This window comes from Panulirus ornatus, chromosome 38 (assembly GCF_036320965.1).
Source record: "Panulirus ornatus isolate Po-2019 chromosome 38, ASM3632096v1, whole genome shotgun sequence".
In the NCBI taxonomy this organism is placed as follows: Eukaryota; Metazoa; Arthropoda; class Malacostraca; order Decapoda; family Palinuridae; genus Panulirus; species Panulirus ornatus.
Window position 1 is genome coordinate 6,777,573 of NC_092261.1, and position 19,303 is coordinate 6,796,875.

A 19,303-nucleotide genomic window follows, 5' to 3' on the forward strand; every position below is an offset into this window, starting at 1 on the left:
CTTTATTATCATAGGAACTTCCTCTTGTGCTAGCATTAAAATGGTGCAGTGTCTTGTTGCTTTCATTGTTTATGTTTGGTAGTTTACTTTTTTCCGAAAAGATCTAAAGATTGTAATCTTTCAACAAGTCGATAGGTCAGGGCACAGTCTTGCCTTTGACTAGTTTCCTAAATGAGGTGAGAGTTATCTGAGACCAGCTTTCTGGCAATATTTCAGATTCGGAACAAGAAGCCAATGTTCATCTTAGATTAGCAGTAGAGCCTGGTATATAGATGGACTTTGAAAACTCATCTATTGATGAGTAGCAGGATTTATAATAGAAAGATGTCTTACTTGATGTTGATTGTGATATATTTGATGTTATCATGTTATCTAGTTTAACACAAACCAACCAGATCTGCTTTTCAAATTATAGATTTATGGTGGTTGTGGGCATAGTCCTGTAGATGCATTCAGAATTAACAATCTGGCTGTTTTGTGGAGGGTACGATAATCACTTTTGGGGATGGCTTTGGGATAATGTAGAGAGGTAAAGTAGTAGCTTGTAGGACCTATTCCCATCTTCACCATCTTGAACATGTTCATCTTTGGCAACTCATCTATTTCAGGGAAATGCATAAAGGTTCAGCAAAAGTAAGAGGTCCAAAGTGTCTTTTCAGTGACTGATAAAGTACTTTAAGGGTAGGGCGAGTGATATTTGCAAACTCCGACTGCTTTGTTCCAAGTACTGCCAAACAGAGGCTAGTGACTGACTGTGTTAGGTGATAGGGTCCAAAATGAGTTTGTGCAGGTGGAAAAAGTCAAATTCTAGGATGTGGTGTTTAACTTAATTTTTCTTGGAGATAAGTGAGGATTATGGCATTGGCTGCAAAGCTACCCAGTTATCTGTGGGAAGACTTGACTGCAGGGGATAGAATTCTTGACTTTATCCTTGTTGATATTCTTGGTGGTCATAGAGATGACCAGTTTTCGTTGGGAGGATTGCTAACCAGGTCCAGGGTATTTGGTATTTTTAGGCTTGGGCACTGAAATAATGATTGTACAAGTATTAACTTTGTTGTCGTGTCAGTGTAGTTTGGTGGTTAAATGTTCTAAAGGATTGAGCGGAATGTTGCTGAAGATGAGAACGAATGTCTGTCAGGTCCTTGATGGCAAAATGCAGATCCATAGTGTGTTTTAAGTGAAACTCCTTTGGTGGTGTTGGCAAAAAGAAAGTTCATATCTGAAATGACTTGACTGATTAAGCTTGGCCAGTCCTTGTGCATAGATTGCTGCTGTCAATTGAGAGAGTGTATTTGGCCATATTTGACTTACTAATCACAACAGTATATGCTATTATGATACGGTAATTGGAAAGTTGCTTAAGGTAAGTGGAACCAACTCACCCTTACCCTGGTTCATATTTCCAGGGCATTTCATTGCATGGTTATGTATACCTGTGGAGCATGTGGGTGAGGTGGAGCTGAATGCAATTTTGTAATTATGGTATTAAGCATTTGCAGTGATTTCATCTGAATTCATTAATCCGAATGTCCATGTTAGAGGTACAGCCATGAATAAACTGCTAGAGTACCCCCCCCCCCTCCATATATGGAAAGAGGGGCAAGTATGAAGTCTGTTGGGGATGAGAGAGCTTGGGAAGTGAGTCAGTTGTTGTTCGCTGATGATACAGCGCTGGTGGCTGATTCATGTGAGAAACTGCAGAAGCTGGTGACTGAGTTTGGTAAAGTGTGTGAAAGAAGAAAGTTAAGAGTAAATGTGAATAAGAGCAAGGTTATTAGGTACAGTAGGGTTGAGGGTCAAGTCAATTGGGAGGTGAGTTTGAATGGAGAAAAACTGGAGGAAGTGAAGTGTTTTAGATATCTGGGAGTGGATCTGGCAGCGGATGGAACCATGGAAGCGGAAGTGGATCATAGGGTGGGGGAGGGGGCGAAAATTCTGGGAGCCTTGAAGAGTGTGTGGAAGTCGAGAACATTATCTCGGAAAGCAAAAATGAGTATGTTTGAAGGAATAGTGGTTCCAACAATGTATGGTTGCGAGGCATGGGCTATGGATAGAGTTGTGCGCAGGAGGATGGATGTGCTGGAAATGAGATGTTTGAGGACAAAATGTGGTGTGAGGTGGTTCGATCGAGTAAGTAACGTAAGGGTAAGAGAGATATGTGGAAATAAAAAGAACGTGGTTGAGAGAGCAGAAGAGGGTGTTTTGAAATGGTTTGGGCACATGGAGAGAATGAGTGAGGAAAGATTGACCAAGAGGATATATGTGTTGGAGGTGGAGGGAACGAGAAGAGGGAGACCAAATTGGAGGTGGAAAGATGGAGTGAAAAAGATTTTGTGTGATCGGGGCCTGAACATGCAGGAGGGTGAAAGGAGGGCAAGGAATAGGGTGGAATGGAACAATGTGGTATACCGGGGTCGACTTGCTGTCAGTGGATTGAGCCAGGGCACGTGAAACATCTGGAGTAAACCATGGAAAGTTTTTTGGGGCCTGGATGTGGAAAGGGAGCTATGGTTTTGGTGCATTATACATGGCAGCTAGAGACTGAGTGTGAACGAATGTGGCCTTTTTTTTTTTTTGTCTTTTCCAAGCGCTACCTCGCGCACATGCCGGGGGTGGGGGTTGTCATTTCATGTGTGGCAGGGTGGCGACGGGAATGAATAAAGGCAGACTATGAATTATGTACGTGTATATATATGTATATGTCTGTGTATATATGTATGTATACGTTGAGATGAATAGGTATGTATATGTGCGTGTGTGGACGTGTATGTATATACATGTGAATGTGGGTGGGTTGGACCCTTCTTTCGTCCGTTTCCTTGTGCTACCTTGCTAACGCGGGAGACAGCAACAGAGTTCATTAAATAGAATATATAAATATAAAATGAATAAATACTTCCCTGGGGATAGGGGAAAAAGAATACTTCCCAAGTATTCCCTGCGTGTCGTAGAAGGCGACTAAAAGATGAGGGAGCGGGTGGGCTGGAAATCCTCCCCTCTCATTTTACTTTTCCCAAAAGAAGGAACAGAGAAGGGGGTCATGTGAGGATGTTCCCTCTGAGGCTTAGTCCTCTGTTCTTAACGCTACCTCGCTAACGCGGGAAATGGCGAATGTGTATGGGAAAAAAATTATATATATATATATTTTTTTTTTCACTTCGCCATTTCCCGCGTTAGCAAGGTAGCGCTAAGAACAGAGGACTGGACCTTTGAGGGAATATCCTCACCTGGCCCCCTTCTCTGTTCTTTCTTTTGGGAAATTAAAAAAAAAAAAAAAAAAAAAGAGGGGAGGATTTCCAGCCCCCCGCTCCCTTCCCTTTTAGTCATCTTCTACGACACGCAGGGAATACGTGGGAAGTATTCTTTCTCCCCTATCCCCAGGTATATATATATATGTATATATATATATATATATATATATATATATATATATATATATATATATATATATATATATATATATATATATATATATATAAACCAAACAGCTAATTCCCATGCCGTAGACATTACTGTGAAAACAGTTTGGGTCCTATTAAAAAACTGGGTACGAGAAAAAGCAGACAAACTGTGAGGAACAACCTAGATGAAACAAGTGTATGCATTCAGTCTGGTATTTTGATGGTTTTCCAGCTGTAACACATTCAAGTACGGATCATTATACAAGAACTCAAAATCCTTGTGATACTGGAGATCTGAAATTAGTAGTTGTGTTGTAAGGGCGACGACAATTGACGGATTTTTTTTTTTTTAATGTGTTTGGGAAGCGTTGACTTAATAGTTCAGTGTTGTGAGGGTGCGCATGGTGGTTGTCAAGTCAACTGTGGGTCCGAGGGAAGGCGCTGGGTGGCGTCGAGCGGCAGCGGCACTAGTCGACAACCGACCACGGTTTAGTTAGTACAGTAGGTCCGCAAAGTCTACTACCGTAAAGCCATGTGACTTAACGTAGAGCGTTATCGGTTGGATTGCATCGGTTCGTAAGTGCTGCTTTTGGCAACATAGAGCTACCTGTCCATCTCTTTATTACTGGAAAGTCAGAGACCGATAATGTCAGGCCTATACGGTCTCTGGTCCCAACGCACATTGTGGCCCAACAAACCCGTATCTTAGGAACGTTCCTGTAAGAACAGACGCCCTCGCACACAAACCTCAGTTCTGTGCAACAATCAAGTGACTCACTGGTGGCGAGCCGAAACTTACCTGGAAACACCAATAGGGGTTTTCAGTTTTTTGAACAGGAAATGTGTTTGAATTGAGATGGAAAATGTGATGTAGATGTTGTGTTGCCGGCTTTCCGGCGCCATCACCTCCCAGCCCAAAATGGGGACCTCAAAAAATTGACTAAGCCACGGTAGACGTGGCAGAACCCCGGCAAAGGTGGCAATAGAAAATAGCATCTTACGAAGGAAGAGTGAAGATGGCGGGGTCAAAGAAATCTGAGAAGAAGGGGGATGGAGAAAAGTCTGCTTCGGAGAGACTCATGGTGGGTAACTTATTCTGGTTTGTTTCCTGTTGCTATTGTATAATTTCAGAATACCAACATGCGTTTTCTAGAACAGAATTTGACGGAATTGGTACGTCTCATCCCCAAGATGTAAACAGCAGGCGCCCAGGGAAGTATTACTCTCATGACTTATGAGAGCAATCTTGTGACGATTGCTGGCCTTACTTTCTCATATTAAAACTCTAATATATATATATATATATATATATATATATATATATATATATATATATATATATATATATATATATATATATATATTATCCCTGGGGATAGGGGAGAAAGAATACTTCCCACGTATTCCCTGCGTGTAGTAGAAGGCGACTAAAAGGGGAGGGGGCTGGAAGTCCTCCCCTCTCGTTATTTTTTTTAATTTTCCAAAAGAAGGAACAGAGAAGGGAGCCAAGGGAGGATATTCCCTCAAAGGCCCAGTCCTCTGTTCTTAACGCTACCTCGCTAACGCGGGAAATGGCGAATTGTTTGAAAGAAAAAGAAAAGAATATATATATATATATATATATATATATATATATATATATATATATATATATATAATATACGCTGTATATCCCTTTTCTGCCTCACCCTCTTGTTTCATGAAGTCCTTGTCTCGATTATGAGGAGTTCGTGAGTGGAACCTTTGTTTTGAAGTAATTTTATTGATATGATTGCTGACTCTCTGATTGATGCTGGAGCACAATTAATGCGTAGGGTTGTATTTACAGCCGCAATGTATCATGAAAGTAATTGTAGTACCAACAACGACTTTGTTAGCTCTAATAGACTGCAAAGACTCGGCTATAAACAAATTTATTCAAGATCCATATACAGAAAGTACGGTCACGTTATGCACTCAAGTCAACCATGAGACTAGTGTGCCCGTGATGAAGACTGATTGAGTTCGTGTGCTGCAAAATTATTTCACTCCAGTGAACCATCATCATAGTGAGAGGAACAGACAGCGGGTAATACCGGTTCAAGGATAACGATCTAGAATTGAGTCAGTCAAGGACTTGTCCTGACTTCATGCAAATGTATATTCTGTTGTACTTTAATTATACCACGTGACCGTTTTTGAGATTCATGAACACTTATCTTTATTTACTTGTATCAGGAAGTCATTAAGTACAGCTGAGTTAGTAATTAGAATAATACTCGAGAGGGTTTCCTTTAATCGCACCTTTTTCCTGTAAACTTGTAGTTGAGTATCAAATACATCCACTGGAATCTGCCGTATATTTCCTTCAGTATTGTCTATTATCTTTTCTCACTGGATCCCAGTTTCGTCTTCCAAATTTTGGAATTGATATTAACTTTAAATGCAAAGCTCATTTCAAACGGTAAAGCCGGTTGCATTACCTTAGAACCTAAAGTTGGTTAATGTTGGAGTCGCCACACTGAAGTTTGTGTTTTAGATTTCTATCTTGATTCCAAGCGAAGTAAAAAAAAAAAAGAAAATGGATTCACATGAAAACTAATGACCATATATACTATGGTAACAAAATATAAGTCTGATGCATCTTTTCTTTTTTCAAAAATAAAAAATCGAATAACCGCTTGATTATAAAATTCATGAGTGGGATCGACTTTACTCTTGGTGCTGTATATCGTACCTCAGGTTAGTCTCATTATGTTCATGGTTGTTGGACCCGTCACGTTGATTTGGGGTCATCGTTAAGTTTCAAGGTCCCTTCACTTTATCTGTTATAGAATTTGTTCTTTCTCGAAGTGTCTTTCGTTTTAGTGTTGATTTTGATTTACTGTACTCTCAGCTATTAGGATTAATCTTATTCAAGCAAGATGTGCGGTGAGCGTTAACCCTATCATCAAAGCAAAGTTTCCTCACTGGTACTCTAAGTAGGTAGGTACTCTCTCATATATATATATATATATATATATATATATATATATATATATATATATATATATATATATATATATATAAAGTTTGTAATCACGTATCCATTTTTTCTTCTATGTTGGTCAAATTTATGGCCTAACCTCTTTCTGTAACTCAAGCACACCTAAATATTTGATACGTCATATATAAGCTATAAGTTGTGTAGAAATTATTTCATCCAGACTAATGAAGTTTCAGCATTACCAGCAGATAATTTTCAACTGCCCTTCGCCGTGTTCTTTGGATACGTTGGCTATTGTTTTGAGACCCAAGTTTCTTGCCAGATTCGTCATTTCCTGCGAGAACTTAATCTCGAAGCCCCTATTTCAAGCTATCACATCCCCTAATCTCGAAGCCCCTATTTCAAGCTATCACATCCCCTTTAGTTTTTATCAGTTTGGGTTGAATTTCTTCAGCCACGTATGTGACCAACTCTCGAGATTTTCTAAGATGTTGCAAACCTGGTCGCTTCTTTCCAACTCTCATGACGTTAGAGTAATCCACGAACATATTCATATGTGAATCCAGTTCTTCTGTTTGGTCATTGATATAAATTAAGAATGATATCGGACCTAAGACAGGGAGCCTTGCTGCTCGCGACTGGTTCCCAAACCCACTTAGAATATTCTCCTCTGACATCTTTTCCACTTAGATCAATTTCAGCCAATCAGAGTCTCCTATATATGCCTTGCTGAAAATCCAATTATTTTACTAATCTCGAATGCGAGAGAATGTCAGATACCTTTTACCAGTCCGTTTATTTTTATCTAAACATATCTGTCGTTAAAACTTAAAAGGACTTGTTATGATTTATAATTATTTGTTTTCTCTTGAGTCCATGTTTCTTCGGTTTCCAAGTAATCATCCGTTTGCATTCTGATTATATATCTACTCTGGGGTTTTACAGACCACACTTGTCTAGACTACTGGTACGTACTTACTGCAGTTTCATAATCTTTCTTAAACGCGATACAAATCTGGTGTTGGCCACTCCCTTGTGTGTGTATGTGTCTAGTATTTGTGTTACGGGGATAGAGTTTTGCATTTGTGTTGCCCCCATTTCATAATCTTGTATATATGCACACACGCACACATATTAGCGTAAGCCTTTTTATTATGTTAGCTGAGAGGCACGGGCAGCTGAGGCCCTAATCAAGGCCATCCTATTAACGCTATATATATATGTATATATATATATATATATATATATATATATATATATATATATATATATATATATATATATATATATATGCCTGAACCAATCCATAGGGGTGGATGAACAGCTGGGTTGACTGTGGACCGACTGCCGCAACCAGGATTCAACCTATGCGCCCGACCCTGGGCGGCCCATGAATGCGTCACGGTCACAGTGTGTGTGTGTGTGTGTAACACTAATGTTTGTATTTGTGTGTTGTGGGTGGAATATTTGCGTTATTTGAATATGTTGCAGATGGGATCCAACCTCTTGGTGTGGATGATTAGGTGGCAAAGTAAGTGTGTTGCTTGGTGGGTTTGTGTGGATTCATGAGTAACAAACGATGTAAATGTGTTGGTACATGAACACCAACGCTGCTGAGGGTGTATTTCAAGTGTCGCTGTACCGTTTAGAGTGGGTAAGACATTACGCTTGTTGTGTTCGTTAATTTCTACTGAATGTGGATAAACTCAATGTGGTTGCCTTCTAAATAGAACACTGACGCTTATTGTAGGTGGGACATTAACCATTGTTGAAGGCGTGTAGAAGGTGCAGCACTGACGCTTGATTTATGTTTCAGGTCGTCAGTGGTTAATGTGAACGTGTAGGATGAGGAACATTGAAACTTAGTGTGTCTTTTTCAGGTGGCGGTGCGGGTGAGACCGCTAACGAGTGAGGAGAAACTAAAGGGCTGCTACCGCATCACCCAGACCATTGATGACAAGGTAAGTAGGTCTTTAGCTGCTATATGCCAGTCTCCTGCTGCGTTAGCCAGGCCGTCTTGTACATGCACCACCACCTTATCCTTCAGAAAATTCCTGATTTATCATGTACATGAATACTTTAACAGGAGACCGGTAATCAGTACCCAACATGGGCCATATACAGAGTGAATGTGTTCTTAGAATAATCTCTAAGATTTTTCGGATGCTACAGCCTCGCAGAAGAGACTTTTCTAACGATGTAACCTCAAGCAAATGTAGGTTGGCTAAGCCTGTCACAGCTGTGTTACTGTACCCAAGCCGAGCTTGGCACCTGATTATATCCCAGCAGGTGGAAGGATGGACACCTTGATGAGGAGAGCGCCTTCTACCCTCGCTGGAAATTGACCCTGATACAGCTTAGCGATGAAATAAGCTTTTCATTCGCAATAACATTTAGATAAAAAAGATAATGACCATTCTAAAAAAACGTAAACAAGCATTGATATCTAATTCGTCATTTCATCGAGAATTAAGGCATCAGTGATTATCTTTAATTCTTACAGGAAGTTCAGTCGGACGTTTACTATACCACCCTGATTGAGTCAGAGGTCGATTCTCCCAGTCGGAAGGCAACAACAAGTACAGCTGAAGGCATAAACACTTCAATTTTACCAAGAATACAGTGTCAATATTGTGATCCAGTGATTTTTAGTGTCTGAAATTATTTTCTTAAGTGACGGCGAAGGTGAATAACGACGAAATATAACGGATAGATGACCATAGGATAGCTGGACCGGTTGATACGACTGTGTTTTCCCAGCCAGTATGTGTCATTGTGAGGAGCCAGGTAACAGGTATTGGATACATCAATATTCAGGTTATCGTTGTGGTGGGCTGGTCTGCACTTGTAACCGTAATGTGAAAGAGGTGGCTCAAGGGTCGTAAGCATTGTTTGTTGAGTGAGTCGTGTTGAACACCGTAAGAAATGCAGGCAGGGAAGATGAATATCGGTAGTGAGGATGGGATTTGTTAGTACACTTAATAGCTTTGGGTTACTTTGTGACTTCTCCAAGTATGAACTAACGCTATGGTAAGATTATTACACTGGAGAGAACGTCTTATGATTACTTACATTGATATGGTAGCTAACACGTTCAGCCGTACTTGTAATGTGCAATTCCCTGTTCATCCTGGCGAGAAATATTGGCAGAAACAGCTTGAGGAGAGAGTACTATGCTTCCGTGTGGCCCAAGGTATTACGTGGCGGCGTCTGGTGCACGCACGGCTTTAAGAGGTCGTTGCCGCGCGACCTCCGGCCGCTCTTTGCCAGGGCCCCAGGGGTGGCGTCATACGCTGCACAGATATTTACATCAGTTACATTTTATGGAGTTGGAAAATGGGTATGAACCAAAATGCCAACACGAATTCCATTAACCGGAGGATGCCTTCAGGGTTGATTTCCGATTTCCCAAAACTAGGTGCAGATAAATGATATGCATATTTTCTGACTGGTTCACTGAAAGATCCAAGCAGTAGCGTATACTAAGGAAATGCGGACCCTAGCGGCAAAATATCCATGGCCCACCTGTAGGAGACAAGTATGTATTCATGTATATATTTGTACGAGCTCAAATTGGATATTTTATTGTGTTGAATCATAATTGAAAGCGTAACCATGATGATCTGTAATTATTATCAACTACGCATGATTATTTCTCGACATATTATGGCAAGAAGTGAAATACATAGGTACATCATTACATCATACCTTGGAGAATTTGTGAGGTTATCATGGTTAGGTGGGTTAGACAGCTCGCCAGGGTTGGAAATCATGAAAGTGATGATGATTTAAGGAAGGTTGGATCATCTCATTCTCAGGGGCCGCTTGGGTACTGGGACCTAGAATTATTTCGACAAAACTTGATCTCATTTCCAGAGCCCTCCAAGCTATCGAGCCTTGTGATACTTCAAGGAACTGGGATTTTCTCATTTTCATAGCCTTCCAAACTATAGGGCCCTCGAGCTGTCTCCACACACATACATACACACACACGCACACACACACACCTTTTAGTACGCCACTAGATCCAAGTCTGTATCTTTACAATCTCAGTTTGTTAAGTTCTCAAGTCTGTCTGGCACGATCTAAACAAAATTGCCATTCTCATTTCAAGGAACTAGTTCGCGTGTGCTTTGAAGTAGCAAATAATCTAGGTGGATGGATATGTTAGGGAATGAAGTTTGCTGAATGCAAGCTTCTTCATTTATTCCATTTTTTTGTGTGTGTGTTTGTGTTCACCCTAATTACAGTACTATTTTAGGGCTCCATAAGCATGAATATTCGAGGTATCCGTGGTTGCCTACACACACACACACACACACACACACACACACACACACACACACACACATATTCACTACATTCACTGTCAATACTGCCGTTAATCAATATTTTTTTTCTGACTTTATATTTTATTTGGCAAAGTAATTGCCCGACCAAAGGCGTATCTGAAAATTAACGTTGCATTTATATAATTACTTTCATTACATTAGGGTTGGAGGATTATAACTGATTGTGTGTTTCTGGGCTCACAGAATGTGTATCTTAAGTTTCATGTTGTTTTATCATTAGCGACTGAAATTACGTTTTAGATGTTCATTGAGTTTTCCGTGACAGTCGTAACTTTCGTTGCCTGATGTATTCTGCTCCCACCGTTTTTGCACAGGTGTCATCGAAGGGGATTACTTTAATTGTGTTTCAGATATAGTAGGTGTGAACCACTCGCTTCCGGAACATATGAAACCATAATCCTTTGACATCTGCTGCATGATTAAAGTTCAGTGTTTAAACATAAGGAAGAAAAGTTATCTGCGAACAATAATGCTTCATCATTTGGTCGTACTATAAGATCTGACATTTCCTGCCTGCATCTTCTTTTCTTTGATATTCTTAAATCAGTGTCACTTGGTAAGCATGTACATACAAGGTATGTTGCAAAGCGCTCTCATTTCTAGTTCACTACAGTTGTCCTCCAGTTCATTAATTCTAAGGTCGTGTACGACCACATGTTTCTTACTGGTATGAGGTTGCTTCCTAAGTATTTGGTATGTGTGTCGTGGAAAGGGAGAAAAGGAAAATCTTTAGGAAGCCAGATGACATGAGAAATTGTTTACTGCATATGATGTATTTCATGTACAGATCTACAGTAAGCTACATTTTGGAAACCTATTGTAAGGACCTTGCATGAGCATAAAATAAGAATAACTTTCATGTAATTTATCGCACAATTACAGGAGAGTACTTTAAACAGGGAGTTTCACCACATTTTTATTGCTCCATTTTCGACACTGGCGGCGACAGTGTTCTTTATAGTCATAGTTTAATAATGTTACACGTTCCTAGAAGTAATGATGAACTTCGGAAAACTCGATAATGGTCTGGATTAGAGAGGTGAGAACATTTTCATTGACAGGTTACGATTGTGTGGTTGGGCTTTAAGCCGATCATTTGCCATATAGATGATTGATGATTTATGGTAAGTTAAAAGTGCTATAAAGTATTGACATTTTTTATGTGAGCGATGGAATATTTAAGTTTTAATCATTGGTTAAGTGGTGAATACTCATGATTGGGCTAGTCATCTTTGTAATTTGTACAATCAAGGGTCAATGAATGAAATGGAAGATAATGATGGAATATTTATGTATTATTTGGTCGAACACTAAATATACGCAAGAAGTGCTACAATGTAGCTAACCTAACGTAACTCAACCCCCCGCAACTTTCGTGTCATGGTGAGGGCCGCTTGTTGGACTCGAATCGTGTTGAAGGGTCACTGAATGTGGGCCGGGTCACATATGCCAGTTCATATTGCAGAGTTAGTGGCTATTGATCGGTTCACTTACGGGAGGTCGTGTTGTAGAGTCCCAGGGTGTTGACCGGGTCCCATTTGGCGGGTCTTGTAGTCACTGAGTCCACGTGGACTAACGCTGGCTGATCAGGTTGGGTAGCATTTTTGGTCTCGCCACACCTGGAGAGAGTGAAAGGGATTAAGATATTGATTGACCATTGCATAAATCGCTGGATTATATTACGTTTCTCTACATACTTTTTTCACTTGGATTTTTCTTTATTTCATATGATCAGAAATGAGTGAGCATGAGAGGAACGCTGTGTCAACACAACCAGTGGCTTATCTCATTAGGAAAAGTAATACACGGCCTGAATGGTTATTTCCTGATGTCATAAAAGTTACATAACTATTCCTGGTCACGGCTGATGATGTGGTATGTATGGCTGAAAGCAATGAAAGTAATTTGCATCGTCACGTCAACTAATAAAACCCTCTAGATATTCCTAGAGTCGTAACTCAGGCCAATGTTACTCGTAAATGGTTATCCTGTGATTTCATGTCTTCCCAGAATTCGGTGTTAATTCGATTGAAAGTGATTTTCGTTTTCGTCGAATAAACTTCGTTTCAGTTTATGGTGTAGGTGGGTGTGTTGATAGTGGTGGAAAGGTGGCAATCGTAGTAGTGGTGATAGTGTTGGAGCAAGTTGTGTTTGTGGCAGTGGTAGAAGTGGAGGTGCTAGTGGTGGAAGTGGTCCAATGGTGGTAGTGGTTATGGTGGTGAGGTGCCTCCAGGAAGTAGCGGTGGTAATGTAACCTCGCTCCCTGCCTTACTGATGGCTGCCAAGCACGATTCTCTAACGTACAGCAGTGTTAACATTGTCTTCTGAATATTGTAATGATATGACCTCTAAGTCAAGTTACGTGTTGTGTGTGAATGCGGGTGGTTCTTTGCATTTGTTAGCCTTTATGTTTATGTGTGTATTTGCGTATGTTTGTGACTATAGTACGTATTACTGAGAGGGAGTTTTGCAGTTGGTGCATGTTTCTTAATCTTGTATATATATATATATATATATATATATATATATATATATATATATATATATATATATAATGTTCTACAATTCCCTTAACGCCCTTGGTTGCAGGTAAGTTGCTCAAGGTCTTTCCAATGTTATTACGTTCGTACACCATGAAAGAAAAAAATACTGGTGGTATAAAGGATCTTATGAAACACACACACACACACACACACATTATATATATATATATATATATATATATATATATATATATATATATATATATATATATATATATATATTGTGTTTATGTGTTTGCATGTATTGTTTTGTTTTAGAATAGACTGACATGCTTTGTAGCCTCATAAATTTTCCCAAGTTATGAACGAGTATCTTTCATGTGTCCTGACTGCGGGGATTACCATGTAGCATGAGGCTGGTCACCAGTGCAGGTGCAGTTGGCCATCATGATCTGGGAGCCTGGGGTGCAGTGGCTTGCCCACTGCCTCTCCTGAGTGCAAAATCCAGTCTGGCATCAGAAGCCTTAGGTTGATCCGTTGAAAAACCTTTACTTGCTGAGGTTCCCCATTACTCTCGTTTTCAGTAGTACCTTATCATTAAGTTGACTTGGACAATGCTGTTCAGAGGCTTAGGGTGTGGAAGAAGCGTCCATCCAGGGGCATCACCAGCAGGGTAGTGCAGCAGGTGAGCCATGTGAATGACGAAGCGTGGAGGATAGGCAAGTGAAATTCATAAATACTCGAAACATTTCATCATATCTCATGGTTGTTCATCAGGTAAGAGGGAGGACACATGGACTCAGTAGTTTGTTTTAGTCACTCTTTATCGCCAGCGTTTGTCAACTCCAGTGTTTTTGTATTTTACGATATGAGCTCGTCTCATTGTTGGGTTACAGGTGACTGAATGGAAGTTTGACTTGACTGCAAGGATATGGGTATAGTGTTGACTGGCGATTATAACCCCAACACAACGGAACAGTTAGTGAATATGGTGGCCCACCTTTTGACCTAACACTTCAGGGTCCATCATATCCAAGGATAGTGACCGTCGTGCTCTCAAGTTTCATCAATGTCAAAGATAAGAATTATACTGGTCTCACGAAATTTCGAGGCTACAGTGGTTTGCTGATAGCATATAAACTAATCTTACAAAAACTCGAGACGAAACTGGTTTACCAGCATACACCTACATACACACGGGTCCTGTGAAGCGTCTGTAGAGACTGTTATTCAGTATTAGTATCTGGGAAATTTATTGCATTGTAAGCCGTAGTTAAGTAATGTCACCTGGTAGGTAGATAGTATGTTGTGCGGAGAATTCTGCTAGAAATTATGACATGAGTTCCTGTGGGAGGAGAGTATATCATCATGGCATGTTGCTGCACGTGTTGAGGTGTTTCACCAGTGACGGAGCTGCACGCCGTGCCGTGACTCACTTCCTGCATGGTTGCTGTTGATCGCAGTGAAGAATTGTAGTTTTTAGTGTTGTACGTCTGTGTGTGTGTGTGTGTTTGATGCGTGATCGTGTGTCAATTAACACTAAAAGTTAACTCCGACAGCAGAGACCCTGCAAAAACCTCCACAATGAATTCTAACCTCAAAAACAGCGGTGCGAGCCTTGAGCACTTAGGGTATGATGGTCTGGCTTTTCATATGACTTTTACAGGTCAAGTAAGAGGCCAAGGGTGTTGTTACATGGTGGTCAAGGGTCCAGCTGTTGTGTGTAATGGGATTATAATGTAGCCAAGATTGGATCATGTGTAGAGTACCTACCGGCCTGTGATCGCGGGTCTTCTTGGGGTTTCAGGATCCCAATCCGTCGCATGAGGAATGTGTGAATAGTTGTGCAAGGTTACCTGCCTTGGGGGTAACATGTTAGGCAGAGGTAAAATACCCCCGTAAACCTTACACGACCCCGACGAGCAGTGAAAGCTATTTAGAGAAGTAATTCTTTTGAACTCAAACTCGACGCTTAATAGTCCCCTCGACTGCCATAAATCCTTTGGTTGCTGCAACTTCGAGAACTGCAACTTAATCTCCTTAGTCAAGGATTAAGTGGTCATATTCTTAGAGTTTACCGGCCCACTGCTTGACTGCTTCTACCGCCTGGTGGGTTGGTTGGATGGGTAGTGCACGCCACAGATAATACGTCTCTGTTGAATGTTCTTAGGAAATCCAGATGTGTTTATTGTCTGTACTTACAAAAAGGAAAGAAATCAGACTCGATCGACATTAGGCTGTGGTTGATGCTCCCACTGTAATTGCCGATGCCGATACGTACTTTCACTACTCATACATACACGTACAGATACGCATATAGTGAAAGCCACATACACATAATCTTACCGAATTAGCTCTAAACTGCTCACTCAGCAGACATGTCGGTCTATGTACGTAACCAAAACTTTGCGGTGTGACCTATTGATACGTACCGGTCGGTTGGCTGGCAGCCAATAGCATTTCCTGTGTGGCAAAATCACTGACCGATTTCTAATATAGCTCGAAAAAACACGCTGTAGAGGTACCTGAATATATAATTCCAGTGTTGGCGGTAGTGGACAACATTATGTAAGTTTAAGTACGGTCCTGTGGAAAGTGGTAAGAGTGGGCGAGTGCTGCTGGTTACATTAAATCAAGGTCACACAGCACGAGAGTTCAGTGAAAAATTCGTCCGAGGTGCCCCGGGAATGTCATGTCCTCCAGGAAATCGTTCCTCGTGGTAAAGGAAGGAGATCTGGTTCGTGTGTGTGGGTCCTTAGATTTAACGGGCCTGAACAGAGTAGAAATCATCAAGAGCAGAACCTGCACCGTATACATCAAAAAGACTTGATTATAACTAGGCTTAGGCATATCAACTGCCATGGTCTTAATGTAAGTCCGTCATCGTTTTATATATATATATATATATATATATATATATATATATATATATATATATATATGTGTGTGTGTGTGTGTGTGTGTGTGTGTGTGTGTGTGTGTGTCCACTGTGAAGAGGAGATGAAGAAGAGAAGAGTAAGAGTAAGGAGAGAGCATTGGTTACATATGAGTACCAGGGTCAACGCGGTAAAACACTCACCCATGACCCACTTCTGGGGTTCCGCCCGTATAGTGAGCGGCCCAGGTGGATGTTGCGAGATGTGTTGCGCCCGCATTGTTGGTCCCCCTCATCCACTGGTGGCTCTCACCCGTCAGTGTGGTCCCTTCCTCATCCTGTGTGGCTCTCACCCGCTGTCTAGCTTCCGTCACCCAATGATGACTCATCCGTTTATTTGCCCCCGTCACCCATCTCTCTAGCCCCCCCCTCCTCAATACTTGAGGCTGTCACCCTTCTCTCTGGCCCTTACTCACTATTGGTGGCTGTTATCCGTCTCTCTGGTCCTCCTCACCACTTGTGGCTGTCACCCATCATTACCACAACAGTGAAACTTGTTACAGTCGTTAGAACTTTTATTTTTCCCTGGGCAAGTGATGTTGCAAATGGTTCACCTGATACTCATGAGCGCTTAAGTCTCTCTCTCTCTCTCTCTCTCTCTCTCTCTCTCTCTCTCTCTCTCTCTCTCTCTCTCTGCATCACCGGCACGTGGGTTGCTGGATTTGTGCCTGTAAACATACAAAAACATAACTCACAAGAATCGTTCTTCATGACTATGTTTTTCTCGTGTGCTGCGCGCACGCCCTGCCGTTTGTCAAAATTTCGTCGTAAGTACTGTCCCGCCATAGTACTGAGTGGCACATAGGCAGCCACCCACTAGGGATGTTCCACCGGTGCTATCCGCCTAGGTACCGTCAGGTTCATGGACGGCTGCGCTGTAAGCTAGCACTTTTATGGCTGTTAAGCTCCTCTCATTCAGCCCAGGTAGCTGTTTCTTCTCTCAGCTTCTCCCACACGAGGGCTGCTGACATAATTTCCACTAGCATATGATCTGTCCGTCTCACACATAACACATGATAAACACGTAACTCAGATGACTCGTTCTTCGTAAGCAGATTTTGCTACGGTGAGCGATACGCTTTAACCCTGCCCTTTTAGCAGTTGAAATTATGCCTTTGTTGAATCAGTAAGGTGATGCTCTGCTATGACAATGCTATAACAGTGGACAATCTTGAAGAATCACCTGAAAGTGGAGTGTGTGACTTGTGTTTGGAGGGAAGACAGATTTTTGTCTTAAGACATCATCAGCGAGTTTTGAAGCTGAAACTTCTTAGTGTGACTGGGCCTTAAAGCACCCCTTGAAAAAAAAAAAAAAAATACTGAAAATCTGATCGCCTATATCCCTTCATCGTCAGGCTACGACTGTGAGGTAAGTGCCCTGTATATGGCTATCTATTATTACCGACATGCCATGATAATTCTGCACATAATTCATCTGTATGGTGACGGTAACGTGTTGGAGGCAGATGGGAGACTGTATAGCATGTAATATTATATGTTTGATGGTTCCTTACTTGGTGATACTGGTAAATGTGTATGTACTGGAAGCCCCTCCAATGTACCATCCACGCTGCCACCTTTGATTACCTCTTCCCTATTACCATAAATTACAAGGATGGCACAAGTCCATTACCTTGAAGAAAAAAAGATGATCCTTCCAGCCCCTTAACAAAAGTGCGAGATTTGCTCCTCGAGAGGATGGTAAGGCTGTCACCAGGTGCCGTGTTGCCAAGGAACCAGTAAACATTGACGTGCACAGTTTTGCCATCTCTCAACTAGCACCCTAAAGCCATCGGTGCCATTTACTGTTATATTTAGTTGATAATGCTACTAGAAATGAATACATGCAGAGGACATTGCAAGTAATTGCTATCTACTTAAAAAGGTAATCTGTACTTTTCTCGTAATTTTTGATGTAGAGGTACATATATACTTGAAGTTGAAGAAATTAATTTTTGAACAAACATATAGTCACTCTTAACTGATGCTTAACAATAAATAAATCGATATGATATTGTTACTGCAGTGGAGATGATGGTCGGAATAGTGTTTCATGGCTCAGTGTCTCACCTCATGATTTGTAATTTCCGATCTATGACTCCCTGTTTATTGCTGTTGTTAATCGTTAAATGTCACTTGTACTTTGACACTGGGTTTGGCCATATATCGCTGCATTCGTCAATTAAGATCTGGCCTCTTATTATCGCTATAGTAAAGGTTACCTTCAGATATAATTACATTTGGCAATAATGTTTCCACCGTTAAGCCTCGTGGCGTTAAACATAAAGACTCCTATCTCCACAAATCGTCGTGTTCGGCTGAATGATATACCTAGCAAATAATCATTATATTTAAATCAAAGTCCCGTTTATTAGCCACATGTGACGAGAAGGTTGTAGTTGTCGGCAGAGTGTGTCAAGGTCAGGCACCACATTCACAACATATCGATAGTAATTTTTTTTTTGAGAGTCGGGACTTTGGATTCGCTCTTCTAGACCCAGCCCATAGTTAGAGGTGGCATGTACAGGTGCGTTTAAAGGGCATTTATATATGTCTTAGCAACGCTTATCTTTGATATCAAGACATTGATCTGATTTACATATTTTGAGGCGTCAGGGTGTCTGGAATGCCGAATGGGGAGTTACTGAACTAGATCAAGATACGAATAATGAGTTAGTCTGAATACTTCCAGTTTATCTACACGTGACAGGTGACGTGGGCAAGTTATAACTGGGAGCTGGAAATTGCAGAGTATCATTACGTAGATTATTTTTTTTTCTTTTGATATCAAGAACTTATTATACGAAGACTGATTATGCCATCCACCAATCAACCGTTCATGTTAGTAAAATTGCGTACAAGTTGTAGACAGAGTGAAAAACATAAAGGACCGTGAAACAGTTATGTATATGATTTGCAGCAATTATTCTTACTTTCACTGCGCTTACAAAACATGTATGTTGTGAAGGTAGTTATGCGAACACTTATACCAAGATTGCACCTGTGTGTAATTGTTGGCTGTAGGAGGAGTTATTGAAAGGAAACAGAGGGGAGTGCACGAAGGAGGAAGAATATGTAAGGTCAGAGAGGTAGGAGGAGAGAAGAAAGAATAATGTTAAGGACGGAAGGTACAAGATGATGAAAGGGTATTTCTCCTGAATGTG

The 19,303-nt window shown here is 40.9% G+C and overlaps 1 protein-coding gene across 7 annotated transcripts in view; it reads left to right on the plus strand.

Moving 5' to 3' along the window:
* The first annotated feature begins 3,642 nt into the window (after window positions 1-3,642).
* Window positions 3,643-19,303, plus strand: part of LOC139760855 (kinesin-like protein KIF19) — a 71,234-nt gene continuing 55,573 nt past the window's right edge. For 2 of the 7 annotated variants that reach the window (XM_071684562.1, XM_071684563.1), the window contains exons 1-2: window positions 3,665-4,486; window positions 8,250-8,330. In XM_071684562.1, the coding sequence (XP_071540663.1) occupies window positions 4,421-4,486; window positions 8,250-8,330 (147 nt within the window). In that variant the 5' untranslated portion in view covers window positions 3,665-4,420. Of the gene's footprint in view, window positions 4,487-8,249; window positions 8,331-19,303 lie in introns of all 7 variants that reach the window. The other 5 variants (XM_071684568.1, XM_071684564.1, XM_071684561.1 and 2 more) reach the window with 5 other exon arrangements.